General features: G+C 41.2%; 1 protein-coding gene across 2 annotated transcripts in view; it reads right to left on the reverse strand.

Annotated features, from left to right (window-relative positions):
* Window positions 1-366: 366 nt before the first annotated feature.
* Window positions 367-18662, reverse strand: part of LOC131218881 (serine carboxypeptidase-like 18) — a 45351-nt gene continuing 27055 nt past the window's right edge. Inside the window, exons 3-14 of one of the 2 annotated variants that reach the window (XM_058213746.1) lie at window positions 18043-18119; window positions 17848-17970; window positions 16148-16250; window positions 13948-13985; window positions 7355-7456; window positions 6465-6545; window positions 6227-6379; window positions 3161-3232; window positions 2496-2614; window positions 2293-2406; window positions 850-895; window positions 367-734 (exon numbers count right to left, since the gene is read on the reverse strand). In XM_058213746.1, coding sequence (XP_058069729.1) covers window positions 651-734; window positions 850-895; window positions 2293-2406; window positions 2496-2614; window positions 3161-3232; window positions 6227-6379; window positions 6465-6545; window positions 7355-7456; window positions 13948-13985; window positions 16148-16250; window positions 17848-17970; window positions 18043-18119 — 1112 coding nt within the window. In that variant the 3' untranslated portion in view covers window positions 367-650. The remainder of the gene's footprint in view (window positions 735-849; window positions 896-2292; window positions 2407-2495; window positions 2615-3160; window positions 3233-6226; window positions 6380-6464; window positions 6546-7354; window positions 7457-13947; window positions 13986-16147; window positions 16251-17847; window positions 17971-18042; window positions 18120-18662) is intronic. The other variant, XM_058213747.1, reaches the window with a different exon arrangement.

Below are 18662 nucleotides of genomic sequence, written 5' to 3' on the forward strand. Positions count from 1 at the left end.
GTATAGTAGTTGATACTCGAAATCTAGTCACAAAATACAAACAAAATTGCATAGTGAAATTAAAATCAATAAATACAATCCAACATACTTAAAAACCAAACATGTCTTGCCGCATCTCTGGCTTATTAGTTGAGCTACTAGAGATAGTGTACTGTGTGTGTTGTCCAGGGTTGATCCCTGGCTGTCTTACTTTGTAAACCTTGCTAGTACCAACAAAGTAAAAATAAAAACATTTACTTGCCCTTTTGACTACAGAACTTTGGATTACCTACCTTTGAAGCATGGCCAACCCAAATCCTAATTATACGAATATAGAGATCTCCAAAACTATTCTACTCAAACATAGCCTAAATAAAGTTGGACCAGTTGAATTTTAGACATTTCACTTTATTTGTGACAAAGCAATCGATCTTTACATCCAAATACAGCCTGAATAATTATGTGACTTCAATTGGTAATAATCAGGAACGAAAACCACTTTATCACTATGAGCATTACATGGGTGATTAGTACTAACTTATTCTACATAAATTTTGTATTTTAACCAGTAGAAGATGCCACAGATGGAGCCACTCTTAACAAGCACAATGGAGCATTTGGCCAGCCATGCAGGGAAAGCAAGTGGATTGAAGCTCCAAAATTGGAGGTGATCATAGAGGATTACGAGAAATCCACCGTTGGAACATTGCAAAGCCTTCCTTGGGTCTGTACTCTGGAGCTGTGTGGCCTGCTCCCTGTATCCAAAACAAAAAGGGTCACATTGGATCAGATGTATTTCTTATATTCATGCAATTTCTTTTTATTTCACATGATAACAACATCAAGCAGTCAGAAAGAGCAATTTCTTACCTTTAGAGTCGCAAATGTCAAGTTATTCAAATACGTCCTGGTATACCTGTGAGATGAAAATGCTGTGAGATCATCCTGTAATGGGTTAGGCTGATGATGGGGCTCAGTCCAAGTGCCTCTTGGACTTGGACAACATAAAACTTGACTCATTTTTCAATCGGTTGGGTTGACACGAAGACTTGAGCAAGCCTTAAGATGACTTGAGCAAGCCTTAAGATGACTCAACTCAATATTTTAATATATAAATTAAAAGCATTTGGAGTACAATAAATACTTAAATCAATTTTCAGAGGTCATATATAAAGATAGTAAAAACCAGACAACATTTGATGATGGGCCGATGCTGGTAGGTATGTCCTACACGTGCAGTATTGTACATGAACAATTGCCGGTACTAGCCCAATACAGCTCGATCGATTGGCTGATATAAGGGTGATATCACCCCATATCAATGGTGAAAGATTCAGTACAAAAACATTAGCTTGCAAATCATGGTTGTGAGTTCGAATCTTGTTGGCATCATGTTGTCTTTTGTACCAAACAGCAGTTGACCCGGCAAAGTCTATTGAGTCAGCCAAGTTTTTGAGTCGACTCAACAAGCCTTGCCACATTTGGACCAAGTCACGATCATCACCAAGCTCCCTAAAAACTCAGCTTAAAATCTCATTAATTAAGTTGACTCACCTGATTTTCGAGTCCACTCCCCAACTTTTAGAACTATGCCACACGCCCAAGTAGAAAAACTTTGATACTCTTGGCATTGTGCCATGGATGATCAGCAGGAACTTAAAAATTATTTTGAAATTGTATACATGGTATGCAACTAACACAAATTAAACTGTCCAACTTATGGTTCCCATCTTAAACCTCTCATGCGGAAAAATTACAATTAATTGATAATCTAACATCGACTTGATGGACATTTATTATTGCATAACAATGAAAAATATTCAATAATCCTATTTCAACAAACAAGTGTACAATAATCAGATGTTAATATTGTCCAACCAATTGATTTTGGAAATGTGATTTAGCAAGTGGGTTCCATAATTTTAGCAGTTTGATTTGAGTGTATGAATGTCACATGTACAATTTCTAAGTGTCTGCGTATCAACCTTTGTAGATTGTATCAAATAAGCTCCCTTCCAGGGGAGGATGCGCACCCAAAAATATCAGTTCAAAAATCGAATAGGACCTGAGACCATTCTAGGTCCGAAAATCGCTACTCCCATGGTGTGCCCAAATGCGGGTGGTTTATGGCTATCATGGTCTGGTATTCAAATGGGATGATCCATGCTTTCTTTTGCACCCAAAAATAGATGGTCCAGACTACCGCTAACCTGAATCCTAACCATTGTAAATGAAATTTGCTTCCTACATGAAATCATAATTCAAAGTTTGGGTTCATGTTACTGATGGGTATGTTATAAAAGTGGACCTCACCCGGCAACTTGTCCATTAACGAACCATGGACGCCACTCATCGACAATGGAGAAATTAAGAGATCTAATCCATGCTTGTGTGCCCAAAAATGGTACTACTAGGTCATGATCACCGCTGTATGATAAAAATAAAAATAAATAAATCAGTATCACGTCACTGGGTCTACGAAGAGATCAGTAAGAGGAGATGGTCCAAAGTTTCACCTGTATATCAGAGCTGGATAGCCTCGAGTGGTCAAATCGAGATGGTATTTTATGGTACTTCTGACATTGTTCTCATAAGGTATGTCATAGTTGCATCTTTTCCATTCTCTGGTTGTTCCCTGTTCATCATGGAAGTTTCATGGTAGTTATCGTCCTCTGGGCTCACAAACTGGTATGATTGATATCGGGTCCAACTTGCTCTGGCAGCCTTGGACCTGAACTTTGGGTATGTGGGTGTAGGTCCAAGCGTTAATTTCTAGACCATGTATGATATATCCCCGGCCCAGCCCATGGTTTCACAACATTTCATACTAAGGCCTGGCCCAAGGCCGGGTTCAATATAAAATAGATCGAGTTGGTTCCTGATCACAGTTGGGCCCCACTGTCACATGTCCGGGCTTTAAAAAAATTAAGTCGGCCACACATGCAGCTAATATGGACAGTTGAATAAATTTCTACCAGTCCCCATTCGATGTGCATGTGTACCCTGCCTGGTGAGCTTATCTATACGAGTTTTGCACATGGTTGCAGCAGGCCACCTTATGTTATGGCCCGGTTCCACACTGGTTGACGGATGTAGCTGCACATGGTGTGCGTGTGAGGGGTTCATGTATGCTAAGCAAGCCTTGTAACAAAATGTCTCTGGAGGGTTTTGGAGATTTTACCTGACGGATGCCGAGTGCCTTTCTAACACTATCATCATTAGCCCAATAATCGGAGAGCAAATATGCATATTCCTGTGCAAAATAAAAGGTTAGTTGCTGTAAGGGCTGTTTAGATTAATGGAATGGGAAGGCAAGAAAAATTGTTTTTTTGTGAAGCTAACACTTCCTTGTTTGTCAAGTCTCCCTTGAAGTTTGTGGAAAACATCATCAGGCAGTTTCTTCTCCATCTTTAAGAAAAGAATTTTCCTACCACTAAAGGAAAATGAACTTTTCAATGGTTAAATTAAAATTTCTCATCTTATATCTTCATTAGCTTCACATGTACCACATGTGCCACAGTCCACTTTTCGTTATGCCCCACACGTGCCACTATGTACCATCATATATTTTCTCTTGCATTCAATACACACCATCCTTCTTCTCTCACGCTTAACATGTGCTAATGTACCAGATGAATGCTCTTTCACCATGCATCTGCAAAGCACCCCCACATGCACCAATGTGGAACATGCAACATCCATCTTTAGTCGCCGCAAATATGCCAGGTGTGCCAATAGTGCCTATGTGTATTAGGCCTCCATCTAGCAACAAGTACCCACATGTGTTAAATATGTCAATGTGTCTTGTGTGACATGTACCATTGTATAGCTTCAAGCACCTCACATATGACACATTGAGCTGTGCACGAACTGAGTTAGCTCGATTAATTCACTCGACTTGACTCAAAAAAGCTCGATTCGACTCAGTACGAAATTGAGTTCAAACTAAGTTGCGTTGATTTTTGTAGCTCGAAAAAATTTCGAGCCGAGTTTGAGCTTGTCCAAGCTCGAATCAACTCGGATCAAACCTTAACATGAATCGAACTCGGATCGAACCAATTCGGTGACTCGGTTATTTTGATATTGATGTTGCTCACCAAGTGTTTGATGAAATGACTCAACGAAGTGTTGTTTCGGATGCATATATTCTCCGCAGGATCAGCTAGTGGCAAGGAATGTATGGATATGAAACAAATCACTACCAAAAACAGAAACATTATATGATAAAACTACCCTTGTATCTTGATTTTGATGTTACCTATTAAGTGTTTGATGAAATACCTCTAAACTGCTATTGTTGTTTTGCATGCGGTGAGAAATTGAAGGTGCACTTCATGTGTTTGAGAAAATGTCGCACGGGCTTGAACTTGACTCGAACTTGCCTAAGCTGCTGGCAGAATCATGTCAAGCTGGCCAGTCAAGCTCGAGGACCGAGCCGAGCCGAGTTTGAGTTGGGGTCAGCTAGTGGTCGAGCCGTACAGCTTTAATGTCACGATTTGGGTTCAAGCAATCACATATGACATTTATGCCACATGTGCACCATCCATCTTTAAGCATCCCACATGTATCACATGTGCCAATAATTACTTAGAAATATTTTTCCAAATTTTTTCTATTTTGTAAATTTTTTAAAAAAAATCTAATTTGAAAATAAATTATAAATTTTTAGAACAATCTTGTTGAAAGACAAAATATGTAAACAAGGAGAACAATATTTCTCCCTGAGTTTACTCCGAAACATCACTTCTTCTTCTATCCTTTCTAGAAATCCAAACACAAAAGATTTATCCAATTTAGAAGAAGTTGATATCATGGTTAATGACTCAGTGACCCGTTTGATTCCCTTGCTGTCAAGTGGAGACGCGACTCACCCGAGGCATGTTGAGTGGGCCAAGTAGTCCAAGTCCATCGATTGGACTTGGTCAATTGATGGTGTCATTGTGATGTTGTAATTAAAATAATTGAGATGCATAAAGAGATGACGAAATAAAGGTAATGGATATATCAATTGGATCATAAAATTTTAATTGTTTAGACGGATTCCACTACAAATCCTTGCAGAATAATATTATTTTATAAGTGTTCTGCATGATAGGTGTGGTTTCCACCCTAGACCAAGGTTTCACATATTGCAACTGGTTTGTCTAGCTTGATATGTACCATAATCATTGGCCCATATGGGCCCGAGACCGCCTGATACAAATGTGATATGTGACAATGCTTCATGGTGACCTTGCATCTGAGTGCATTTTAAACCATGATGTGAAGCTTTCATGATTTCGATTGATTTAGAACGGGTCGCAGATAATTTCATGGCCAAGATGGACAAGAAGAGGCCTGATCGCAAGCGGAAGTGATATGGACCATCAGGACATTAAATCAGGCGTATCTCGCAAACCGGAATGAGCTATCAAATGTACTATATATGATTTTAGCATAGGACGAGCTACTTTAGCCACCTAACCTTGCCCATGCCAAATATGCGAAATACCATCAGATTGACGGTAGAAATCCTATTTTAATTTCGTTTTTACTATTTATAGTAAGTTTTACTTTGGTTATAACTCTTCTTCCGTCTGGCTTTGGGAGTTGCGTCCAACATGAAAAATACTTAGAATAATTAAGAATATAGCATGGTTGAGCCAAATAGGACACTGTTTTTGGCCGAAAACCATGAGGTCTAGTGGAAATCACGACCATCTATAAATAGCAAGTCACGATTTCTAAGAGTTTTAGTTGTGGTTTGATTCTAAAACTTCTCCCTAGGGTTTGTAGCCTTATTTAAAGAGTTGTAATCTCATTTTTTCATCATCAATAAAATTATTTCAAATATTTTAGAATTATTTCTATTTTATTTTCCTGTAGATTTGAGGTTTCACCATGAGGAGTCCAGAGAAGTTCCATGGATTCGGTACAGTTATCTTCCCGAGGAAGACGTTGCTCGACCTCATGTCCTTCCCTGCATCATGGATTTATGCTACTGAGGCTTATAGGAAGAAACATTTATTGAACGGGTGTATATGGAGATGATTATTTAATGGCCCATATTGAAATAATGAAGTCGAAGGTCGGAATCATCAATGAAGCATTATAATACCATAGTCCATAGCCTCCATATGGCTGCTAAGGATGCACAGAGTATTGGGGTGGCAACAAGCCCCTTACACCAAAATGTGTGTGTGTGTGTGTGTGTGTGAGAGAGAGAGAGAGAGAGAGAGAGAGAGAGAGAGAGAGAGAGAGAGAGTACCTTACACCCAAATTGGGGTTGAGGATATGGGAGAAGCAGCTCTTCAGATTTGTCCTCTAGAGATCTTCTGTGTCTCACCATATCGCTTGGCCTTGGGGATGCAATGGGGCATTTGGGATCTAAAATGTAGCCTTTACTTATTCTTGAAGTACACTGCATGTACCAAAGATCAACACCATTATCCTTTGCCCATACAAAGAACACAATTGAAAATAGGAGGCTGAGACAGCCCCATTACCTCATCTACTGCCTCAAGATCCTTTGCACATTTAGGATTTCTTGGATTTATGTAATCTCCTTCACAACTTTTCTTAGCTGACTGCAATAATAATAAAAAAAAAGCTTCAAGTAGTAGTTCAGAAATCTTTAAAATGGAGGGAAGATGCAAGGTGACAATGCAGCCCCAAGGATATGACTTTCCTACAACACTTGTTACAAGGGGCCTGTGCACAAAAACTCTATAAGGCTTACCCCAATGTCCTTGTGACATTTACTCTCTCCCTCATAGGATTGCATAAGGGGCCCAGGATGATGTTTATACTCAATCCAATCCGTTCATCAGGTGTACAGGACAAACAAACACTCCAAATTGTACTGACTTTCCGGCAACAATGTGAAAATTAGATGGTCTGCATAGACCGGACAGTGGACCCAACAGAGAGTTCTGTTGTTTTACTCGCTGTCTAAAGTGCGTGCTGCGGAGGATACCGACCGAGTCGACCGAGTCATGACCAGTTTTTGACCAAACCGAGTTTTATACACCCTCGAGTGGGGTATAACATAATCCCCTCTGGACACGTAGATTAGTGAGTAATCAACAATTTTCCCACGTGAGGACATTTTGACATGCTTCGATCTGTACTTCACATATGCGCCAATGGTACAAGAGTCACCCTGACTCAATCCTATCCGTTGGATCAATGGATGATTTCCCATTGGATGCTAAGGAGCTAACCAGTGACACAGACAATAACGTTCTTTAGGTGGTCTACGTGAGATTTGTACCATGGCCGTTCATGGTCAGGCACAGAAGTTTGATGGTTCAGATCATCCTGACATGCAGACGTTTGACCCACATAATGGATGGCCCTACAATGCACAAGAGGGGGTTCACATGCATCCTATTACCTCATAGAGTTCGTCAGATATGAGGCCCATCCCATGGGCGTATTGTACCCTCGAGTTATTATCATATCTTACATCCGTCATGGGGTTTCCGAGGAAATAACCCTGCAATTAATTTTAAAATAAATAATTAAATAAAAATGCACGTGAAAGAGTGACTAGTGCACCAACTCAACCAGGAAACCGAGTCGACTCGGGCAAGTCACATGACTCCAACGAGTCTTCAAACCATGGTTAGCATAGAGTCGCAGTCGCATAAGCCAGGTAGCATACGTGCCGAGGAACATGTCGCTCATCAGGAGGGCACATAGGCCACAGCTTTTTAAGAAAGTCATGCTTGTCCGCGCATTGGACCATATGATGTATGTGGATCAGGGATTATTGAGTCAATCTTTCTTAACCGTCCATTCTATCGTGGATTGATAGCATAGACAAAAGTGCCAAGATGCACACTTGTACATATGTCGTCCCCTCATCAGATGATGCTAATTGCCAACACTTATAGTTTAAATATCAATCTAATGCACTTAGGAAGTGGCCAACACATCTATATTAAAATAAAGAGACCGTAGTTCAATCTTCTTCTTCCTTCTTTTTTTTCTTTCTAGCAAATGTGGCTAATGACTCACAAGATTTTTGTCACTCACGTACAGCAATCTAGACCAACCAGTTTATGGGACACATTGCGGATTGATTGCATTTCTGAAATCACATTGATACATCCTAACAATCCAATTGATGGCTATCAAACGATGGGTTTAAAGGTATTTTACAAGAAACTACCTAATTAATATGGAATTTTACAGTCTGATTCCTTTCTCGGCAAGGTTTTTAAATAGCTATATACCTCATTAATTAATAAATGTAATTATCATTCCACTATCTCCATCATAGGTGCGGGTTAGTGGCTTGGTGGGCCCTACCATAATGTTTATGTAAAATCTACCCTATCCATGGGTGTGTGACCCTATATTAAGCCTAGGGCACAAAAATTAACTCCATTTCTGATTCAAGTGGACCCCGTGGGAAATATTGTATGGACAATTTTCACCCCCTAAGATGTTTCCATTAGCATGGCCCAAGTGAATCACGGATGGGTATGATTTTGATGCCACTAGTTTAATTTTTAAGTGGAATCTAATGGTTGGAGTGGATTTTATGTAATTATCATGGTGGTCCCTGAAAAAATTAAGTGTGGATGTCTCTCTCAACTGTCACCAGTCCGATTGATTTTTTGTTTACCAGCTTAATACGGAACCAAATCTCTAATGAGTTGAGTGGAACCTACATAAACATCACATCCGGCCTTTCAAAATCAAGAGCAACCTGCCCAACAATTTCTTTTTCTTTTTTTTTTTTTCTTTTTTTTTTTTTAATTTTCTCTAAATAGTCTCTCTAGAATGTTGGAGAGAAGGCTCAGACTTGATTTTTAGTGAGGTCCACCATGATGTGCATGCCACATTCAGTCCCACCATTATATGCCTAATCCTAGTTTAGGCCTAGACCTAATAAATAAAATAAAATAAAAATAAGTTGACTTGTGATCTAGGAGGGCCACACCAAAGAAAACAACACACTAGGAGAGATGTCCAACCTTGATTTTTATGGAGCTCACCATGATGACTATATGAAATCCACTCCAACCATTAGAAGCTACACCAAAAATTAAATGTGAGGCCTAAACATCAAGACCATTTATAATTCAGGTGATCCACATAAGGAGAAACAGTTTGAAGGGTGATCATTGCCTTGTACACTATTTTCAATTATGAGGTCCACTTGAATCACGGATGGGGTGACTTTTGAGCACTCCTGTTAACATAAGGAGACACAACTGGTGGTGAGGAGGGATTTTATATAAACACCATGGTTGGACTCAACCAACCAGCTAAGCCACTTGGTTTCACGCCACCCAACGCACTGTTAAAGATAATTATATTGATTAATGAGGTAATTTTTTGAAAAAGGTACAAATTTTTAATTTTATATTAACTAGCCATATATATATATATATATTGAAAATAGCATGCCGTCCAAATTCCAAGGAAAAAAAAACGGTTTTTGGGCACATTGCAAATGGATCGCATTTCTAAAACTACACTGATCAAGACATTTAAAACATCTAATTGACTGCTATCAAATGGACGCGGATTGCGTCCTACCCCTACCTGGACTGTAATCCGTCCAGGCAGGGCTCTATGGGGCCCATCGTGATGTAAGTGTTTTATCGACGCCGTTAATTGTTTTTCTCAGATTATTTAAGGGAATGAGCCAAAAAAATTAGGTAGTTCCAGGGCTTAAGTCGACCACAAAGTGGGGATTGAACGTCCACCATTAAAAACTTCTTGGGAGCTTATTTATTTATTTATTTAAGAGAAGCAAGCTAAGCTTAGCCTGAGATTCATATCATTAAAAGAAGGATAAAGGGACTGTACTTCCGGTTTCCCAAGATCGACAAAAATAGAAACTTGGGACAACCTATCGCAAATGAAGCTATACATGATCCTCAAACCAAAAAACAGAAAACCTCGAAGCTATATATGGACAAAACTGGCTAAAATCTACTGGGAGGAGGGCTAAATGGAGGGACCATATGGATGGCACCAAGGCCCACCTTATCAAGGAAAATCAACCCTCTGATCTTAGCCGGGAGATCAGCAACACGTCGGGTCGAGAATGGCTGCTGGAGGGCTGACCCCAATCGAGCCATACCATCTGCAGGGGCATTCCCTTCCCGGAGGACATGGCCGAACGAGAACGACCCGACTGCCTCAGCCTATCGATCAGAAGTCAGTTTACCCACCGCCAGCTAGGCGCCAAGGAGCCTTTGAGAAGAGCCACCACAATCTTAGAATTTGATTCCACCTCTACCTTGCTAAATCTGAGTTGTAAGCAAAGCTTTAGACCATTATATACAGCCCTGATTTCTGCTCTAGTGTTGGAACCAATGTTGTAGCCCTCGTAGAAAGCGAAGGCAAACTCCCCATTATCACGCCTACAAATGCCACCACCCTCGGATTTCCCTGGTTTACCTAATGCAGAATCGTCGACATTAAGCTTCACATACCCGCAGCTGGGCCTAACCCATTTCACACAAATGGGGTTGGGGCGGGGAGAGGAGTGGGCTCGAATGCCGAGTCTTTCAAGCCAAGACCGTAAACGCCTCGAAGATCCTCCCTTCATGGTAAGCAGCGACCACAATCTCCACTTAACTTTGGCAACTACCGAGGAAGCTATCGAAGGGACTCTGTCGAATCTAGCCATGTTCCTAGCTAAGCAAAGCTGCCATAATATCAGGCATGGAGCGAGACCCCGCAGAAGAGGAACGGGAGTTGAAGACACAGGGGGAAGCCACCAACTCGACACCCACTCTGAAACAAAGGAGAGAGGGCCACAGGCCAGGTCGAAGACTGAAGAAAAGAAATCCCAGGTCGAGGACACTAGATTGCAAGTAAGGAAGATGTGAACTAGCGATTCAGTTGAGGGATGAAAGCCTGAATCAGCTCTATAGCAGGAGCACATCGATGCCAGATGGATGCCTCTTCTTCTAATGGATTCGTCTACCGAGATAGCCTCGTGCAGCACCCTCCAGGCAAAGATTGACACCTTGGGAGGCAATAGCTTGTGCCAAACCCATTTAGCCCAATCATTCCTAGGGAAACGAACCTTGAAAATGTCCCAGGATGATCTAACAGTGAATTTACCTGAGGATCCAGCGGCCAGAAGACAGAGGTTGGTTCTTCAGAAACACAAAATCCACCCAAAAATATATGATCAATTACCTCTTGGGGAAGGAAGGTAAAAACGAAGGAAGGCAGGAGGGGCCCATTAGGGTCGAGAAAATCTTTTATCTGAAGAGAAGAAAGATGGGGAGGAATCGGCTAGGTGGTGATTTCGGCCAGAGGTCCGAGGCCCGACCAGTTGACGGCCTATAAATTCTCCAGGCCCTGGTCCACTTTCTACTGGGCAGTCTGGACAAGGAGAGGAAGGACGCCTACAATGCTCTTCCACAAAGGAGAAGGGGCTAAAAGTAGAGGCAACGTGGAGATGTTGCTGAGATCTAGCCCATATTTGGCTCTCATCCTTCACACCAGAGAGAAGGAGAGGACCCGAATTTAGTTGCCCACGCCATCTTGAGCCGGAGAGACTTCATAACCTTCTTTCAGCTTCCTGAATCCAAGCCCAACTTCATCCTTTAGCCTAGACAGATCTTTCCAAATCTTCTAGTGAGGCTTATGCTTACCGTCCGCCCATCCCCAGAAAAAATCAGCGAACCTCCTATCCAGCTCTTTGAGCACAGAACTGGGAACCAGGGAAGCTGCCATGGTATGAATGGGAATGCTTCCCAATACATGCTGCACTAGGACCGCTCGCCCATCCTAGGAGAGGCATCTAGCTTTCCATCCGGAGATACGTCCTTCTACTTTTTCAATCATGGGCTTGAAGGCAGCGCATCTAACCCTGCCCACGATGAGCGGCACGCCTAAATAGATTGGGCTAGCCCTGGACTGCGAAATCCCAAAGAGATTCTCGACCAACCTAGCCTTGGCAGTAGGAAAACTACCCGCGTAATAAAAGGAGCTCTTTACCTGATTAATCTTTTGACCTGAGGCAACCTGATAGGATGTGAGGAACCTATTCATCGCAAGAAGGGACCTCGCCCCTCCATTTAGGAAAAGGATTGTGTCATCTGCATATAACAGGTGGAAAATACAAGAGCAGCCACGCCTGAGTTTGAATGGGGTGCAACGCCCACTGTCCATAAGGTGGTGAATCCCTCTGCTCAACGCTTCAGCAGATAGGATGAACAAACTGGGGGATAAAGGGTCGCCTTGACGCTGCCCCCTCGATGATTGGAAGAAGCTAGCAGCCACCTCGTTGATCAGAACAGAAAACCATCAATTACTCCAGCATTTTTGAACTAAAGTAGACCATGCAACGCTGAATCCAAAGGATGCCAAGACCTATTTTAGGAAACCCCATTCCACTCTGTCATATGCCTTCTCCATATTCAGCTTCACCACAAGGTTCCCGCCACGATCCTTCCTGCTGTTATCCCTAATCGATTCTTGGGCTAACGCTACGCTTTCTGCGATGTTGCGGCCTTTAATGAAGGCCCTTTGCTCTGGAGAAATCAGCTTAGGCAGGAAGGAGCCCAAACGGAAGGATATGATTTTCGTAAATATTTTGTATATGCAATTACAAAGGCTGATAGGTCTTAAATCTGAGAGTTTTTTCGGGCTGAGGGATTTGGGGATTAAGCAAATTAATGAGGAGGTGAAAGCTCTCGGCATATCCTCACCCCGAAAGAAACTCTTAGCTGTCTTGTGGATATTAGCACCTAAGATATCCCAATAATCTATAAACAAATGCACCTAAGAAACCATCAGGTCCAGCCGCACCATTAAGAGGAAGGGACTGAACCACTTGATGAGTTTCGTGGATAGAAGGCACTTGCATCAGGTCTGTGTTGTCTTCAGCTGAAACCAAACGGGGGATCGACGATAGAATTGCTAGGTCGATAGGCGAAGAATCTAATCCGAATGCCTCTTCAAAGTGCCTCACAGCCTCCAACTGAATGCCCTGCTGATCTGAAATAACCTGACCTAAATCCAGCAAAATGTCCTTGATGTGAGCTTTGCGCATGTTCCCTTTGGCTGTGGCGTGAAAGAACTTGGAGTTTCTATCACCCTCGGTCAACCAGTTGTTTCTGGCTTTCTGCTTCCAGAAGATTTCTTCTCTCAGCTCCACCCTGGCCAGGTTACCCTTGGCCACCAATAGATCCTGGAGAAGAGAATCATCAATCTCAGTCTACATGTCCACTGATTGAAGCCACTGCTCAATATCCTGAAGCTGCTGTTCAGCCTCTTTGACCTGCTTAAATACATCACCAAACACGTTTTGTTCCGAGAACTTCTTGGGAGCTGGATAAGTTTCGGATCAAGCTGATATTTTTGTTTTCAATTCATCCACGTTTGCATGACAGCCTCTTTTACCTACTTAAATACATCAATATCCTGGAACTTCTTGGGAGCTGGATAAGTTTCAGATCAAGTTGATATTTTTGTTTTCACTCCATCCACGTCTGCATGACATTATGAATAGGTTATATGGTAAAAAAAAAACATCACGGTGGCCCTTAGAAAGGTTTCAATGGTGGGTGTCATAATCACTGCAGCTTACTTTGATGTGGTCCACTGGAATTTTTTATATTCTTCATTTTTTGTCTCATAACTTAAAATGATCTGAGAAAAGTGATGAATGGCATGAATAAAACACTTACATCATGGTGGGCCTCACTGAGCCATGCCCGGACGGATTAGCACCCGGGCGGGGGTAGGACGCAATCCGCGTCCCTATCAAATGGACGGTTTAAACTAAATTGGTGAGCAGTACAAATTCCAAGGGCAAAATTATATTATTTATTTATTTATTTATTTTTAACGTCCCGTTGATAATTGGAACAACTAGTCAGTTCTGATTGCTGTACAACTATCCCATGGCCTTGGTTGAAGAGTCGCCACCATTTCAAAATAGTCATATGAACTATCTTGAGAATCTAACCGTCGAAATTTTCATTTTCTTAAATCAGATACCTTGAGATTGAGGGTTGGTTCCCGGCCAGCTTCAATACCTGCAATCACATAGGAAGTTGAAAATGTATGGTATGGAAAGTGTAACAAATCAAAATTACCAGAAATATAAACACTGAATTGTTAGGACTTCTGTATGGTGATCGATACCGTTGATTTGGTGGGCCCCCTGTAGACGGGAGTACCCAGTAATCAATTGTATTAGACTGGGTAACAGGCCAACTAGTGCCCAGATGAAGGGATTGTCAATTCTCCTTACTGGACGGGCATGCAGAACTAACAGGATTGAGGAGAGAATCGACGCGGGTCCTTTTTCTTTTTGTGTTGTGTGGTGGGAAATCAGCAAGGCCACGTCCAATTTTTCGGATGAGATTCACCAACAGCAAACCATTTCTAGTGGTTGAGCTGAGGTTTTGGAGAATCCTTCTGGTCTGTGGAGATGTTTGCTAGTCCCCCTAGCACCCCTCTACACTAGGATACACGCGCCAGTCATCTCGGCACGTGTATGATATCCTGCTGTATCAGGTGGGACACATAATCTACATCATCTGGATGAAAATCTCAGGCCAGTTAAACTCTCAGGTTGGAAAAACATGAGGGAAGCGATGGTGATCTGGAAATTATTGCGAAGGTTTACAAGATACGGGGAAAAAAAAACCCTGCAACTTTTATTATGCTAGTGTTATTTTCATTCATGTGTGGCTCTTTAACGGTTGGCTGGCCAGTCAACACCATGCACTCAGTGTTTCTTAACTGTGGCTCCGATTATTATTATTATTATTTTAAATAACAGAGATCTCCAAGGAAAATAAAAACTGCACAGGACTTGACATTGCGGGCTGCCACCAGACCAGAAAAGCAATACGTGGCAGCCTATCATATCCATTTACACCAGCGTAGGGGTGGACTCGCCGCCTCTCCCTCCCTAGATTCTCTAATAGAACACAACCCCACCTTATTTAGCACGACCAGCCCCCGGATATAATGTGGAAGATTTGCCGCTTCTCTGAATACTCGGTTTTCCTGATTCCTACTCCCCTCGCGAGCCAGCCCATCTACCGGACGGTTTCCTTCTCTCAAAATATGTGTAATACAGGTACAGGCGCTCTCTTCTTCAGACCTCCTATTCTAGCCAGCCAATAGCACTATTTACATGGCTGTTGTGACCTCCCGTTGAGGACGTCCCCCACCAGTTTGGAGTCCGTTTCAACCTCCAACATGGGGAGACTGAGATTCACACATAGGGCCATCCCATCATAAACAGTGCGGAGCACAGCGATGTTAATGGTTCCCTCCCCATAACATGCAGCAAAAGCGAAGATGAGGTTGTCATAGGCACCTCTACAGATTCCACCACCTCCTGATAGCCCCAGATTAACTCTAGTGGAGCCATCCACATTCAATTTTGTCCAACCCTTTGTCAGCCTGGACCACTTCACTATAGAGCACTCCGTTTCAGCTGATGGAGGAGAGTCGATCCCCAAGCCCCGAAGAGTTTGCAGACAGTTAACTGGACGATTTCTAAGAGGAAGGGACCCATTACAGATCCATCTTAGCCATCCTTTGACTCGCTCCACCTGTGGCTCCGATTACTACAATATCACATGGACAAGATCAGTTGACACGTTTAACAAGGAGCCCCTTCTGTTAAGGGATTGCTAGTATGCACAACATAAAAGACTCTCTCTCTCATCTCCATCTTACTTTTTATCTCTCATCTTTCTCTTACTTTTTAATGGAGTTTCTTTTTTTTTTTCTTTTTCTTTTTTCTTAAAATCTTTTAGCCTTTTTCTCTTTTTCTCCTCTTTTCCTTTCTTTCTCTTCACACTTTCTCTCCGTCCACTCTTGATGTCGGATATGGCATGGATACATTCCTGGCATGGCTGAACTGAAAGAAGGCCAGAAGCAACCTTTCATATCCGAGCCTAGTTCTATGTAGGGCATGACATAATTAGGCATCGGACGTATTTGGTTCAATGAAATTCAATTTGAATAGGGAGAAATTGTCATTTGAAGTGTGAACCGTAAATCTGCCATGACTTTTGATATGGGCATCCTTACGGGACATGATTTATCAATATTTACTGTAACGGACCATCCGGTCAACTAACATCACCCTAGATCCAATGAATATGATAGTGGGGAACCACTTAATTAAAATATAATTAATACTAAGTATGCATAAAGAAGAGAGAGAGATTACCATTTGCTATTTCTTGGACAAAAATTGGAAGAATTATGCCAGAATATGAGTCACCTCCTATATATAGAGGATTTGAAAGGAATTGTGGGTGACCAATTAACCACTGCACCATAAGTTAAACAAACGAAGAAGGTTAACATCCATCCATCTCAATGGGCAATAAGGTTGCCGTCGCATGCAACATGTCACATGTGTTCACGATGCAAGCTGCTAAACAGGAAGCACCTTGAAGAAGATGAATTCGAATTAGGAATCCATTGATTCCTAACTCACAACTAATGACAAAGTACCAGCAAAAAGAAACCGTATACTGTTCCAATCCTATGCTCCGCGTGAATCACAAAATAGGCTGATTTTTGGGCCCCAAGGTTAACATAGGGAGATATGCCTGGTGATCGGCGTGAATTTCACATAAACATCAAGGTATGCCATGTGTGAGAATTCTTTTTAGCTATGCACGTGGATTGACAGCTATGCACTTGGTTGAGGTCAATCCACTTTTACATGAAAATCTTCCCGAACCCTTTTTAAGAATTAGTAGGCCCCACCATGATGTTTAAGCCCCATTGTAATGTTTAGTGAAATCCCTAATCACTAGGTTAATCACCCCATTTTAGCCATAGAGCCTAACAATCAACCTGGTCTGTCATTCTGGTGGGCCATACATGGATGGGCCTAAAAATCATGTCAATTGGATCCATCTTATTCTTGAAATACATAACTCCAACACACTCCCTTTCCAAAAATGATTAATATACCAAGCACTGCATAGATTTATTACATCGGTTACTAAAATATAAGTATTCAACCCAAAACTCTGGGTGGTTAGTAACCCAAGGAAATCAAAGAAGCAGTCACACTTTCATATGCTCTCCTTTTATAGATAGGACTAACAAAATGGAACAGAGTTCTTTTTTATCACTTGGTCCCTTTATTATTATTATTATTTTTTTATTAATTGACTTATTTTAAATATGAGTATATTAATTTCATTTGAAATCATTTTTATTCCTCATTTTCGTTCATATATTAATTTCATTTGAAATCATTTTGAATCCTCATTTTCGCTCGTAAGTTCTGTCGAATACAGTCATTTGTAATTTTGTTATTCCTATGTTTCCACTCATCTATCTTAACATCTCTATTTAATAAAAAAATCATCATAAGAACATATTATTTTTTAATTGCCCAATATTTTATCACATAAAGCATTGTTAGTCTTATACCTACCCTATAAAAATTTTCTTTCAATTTGAATGATACATAATGATCATATGAATTTCCATGGGCATATTTCCATTTCTTCCACCCAACTTGAATTCTACAACCAACATCCTTTTCAATCTCCCCACTCTCCTAAATTATTGACCCAGTGAATCAAAAGTCATCATTTTAAGTAACTTTTTACTCAACATTCTTAATTAATTCCTCATTTTGGCTTATATTATTATTAAAATATCTCTCATATACTTCGTTTTAGTTAGAATAATTTTACACCCAGATCCATAGCTCAACTGGCGGACTGATTGGATATACCTCATTTCAACACTTGAGGTCTTGGTATCGATCCCTAGTGGGGGTGGCTAACATGGAGTGTGTGTACTGACATGGGTGTTTACTAACAAGCTAACCCGGAAAAAAAAAAAAAAAAAAAAGTTCCTTGGCATGCATTAGACCCTAACATGTGTGGTGCCACTCACCTTCCTTAGAAATTGGTAGAGTTCCTTGGATGCTTTTACATCTCCAATTACATTATCTTTTGAGACACTTGAATATGAAAATCCAGTCCAAACAGGTGAATCCACGAAGATGATGCTGGAAACCTGAAAATCCAAACCCCACGCTTCTTAACAAAATGGGTGGGCCATGAAGGTTGAGGACACAAAAGTTCTTACCTTTGTCCATGAGTGTTGTCTCAGCTTCAAAGTTGGAAGAGACCCATTATATCTGACTCCTGGAAAAGACAGAGGACCTGCAAAGGCAATATAGAGACAATGTCATCCTTTTTCAGAAGGTAAGCAGGAGAGTTCATCAACGATCCAAGTGGGTCAAAGCCCCTTAAGAAGCAATTTAAAAACAGTGACTTTTTTTTTTTCTTTTTTTCTTTTTTTCTTTTTTTTCATTTTTCACAGCGTGTTGGTTTTGATAGAATGAAAGTCCCACAACATAATTGCAACCAACCATCTTTCCCCATCATATGTTTCAAATCTAATCCAAGCCATTCATCAGGTACTGTGTAATATGAACAAGCCCTGTTTCAAAAAGTATTTTTGGTCATTGAACATAGGCCGCTGGTGATTTTCCCTCTGATCGTCCATCTAATGAGTGGTCATTCGAGACCATTCGCAGGCTTTCCTGATTGGTGTGATGTACGGTGGAGATGGTAAAACCAGGATGTGATAGAACCACCTCTTCAAAATAAACATAGATTGGAAGATCCTAGCCATCTGATCAGCTGGGTCCCACTTCATGGATGGCCTTGATTGACACATCACCCTGTTAGGTTTGTCGCTAT

This window comes from Magnolia sinica, chromosome 11 (assembly GCF_029962835.1).
Source record: "Magnolia sinica isolate HGM2019 chromosome 11, MsV1, whole genome shotgun sequence".
Classification (NCBI taxonomy): domain Eukaryota; kingdom Viridiplantae; phylum Streptophyta; class Magnoliopsida; order Magnoliales; family Magnoliaceae; genus Magnolia; species Magnolia sinica.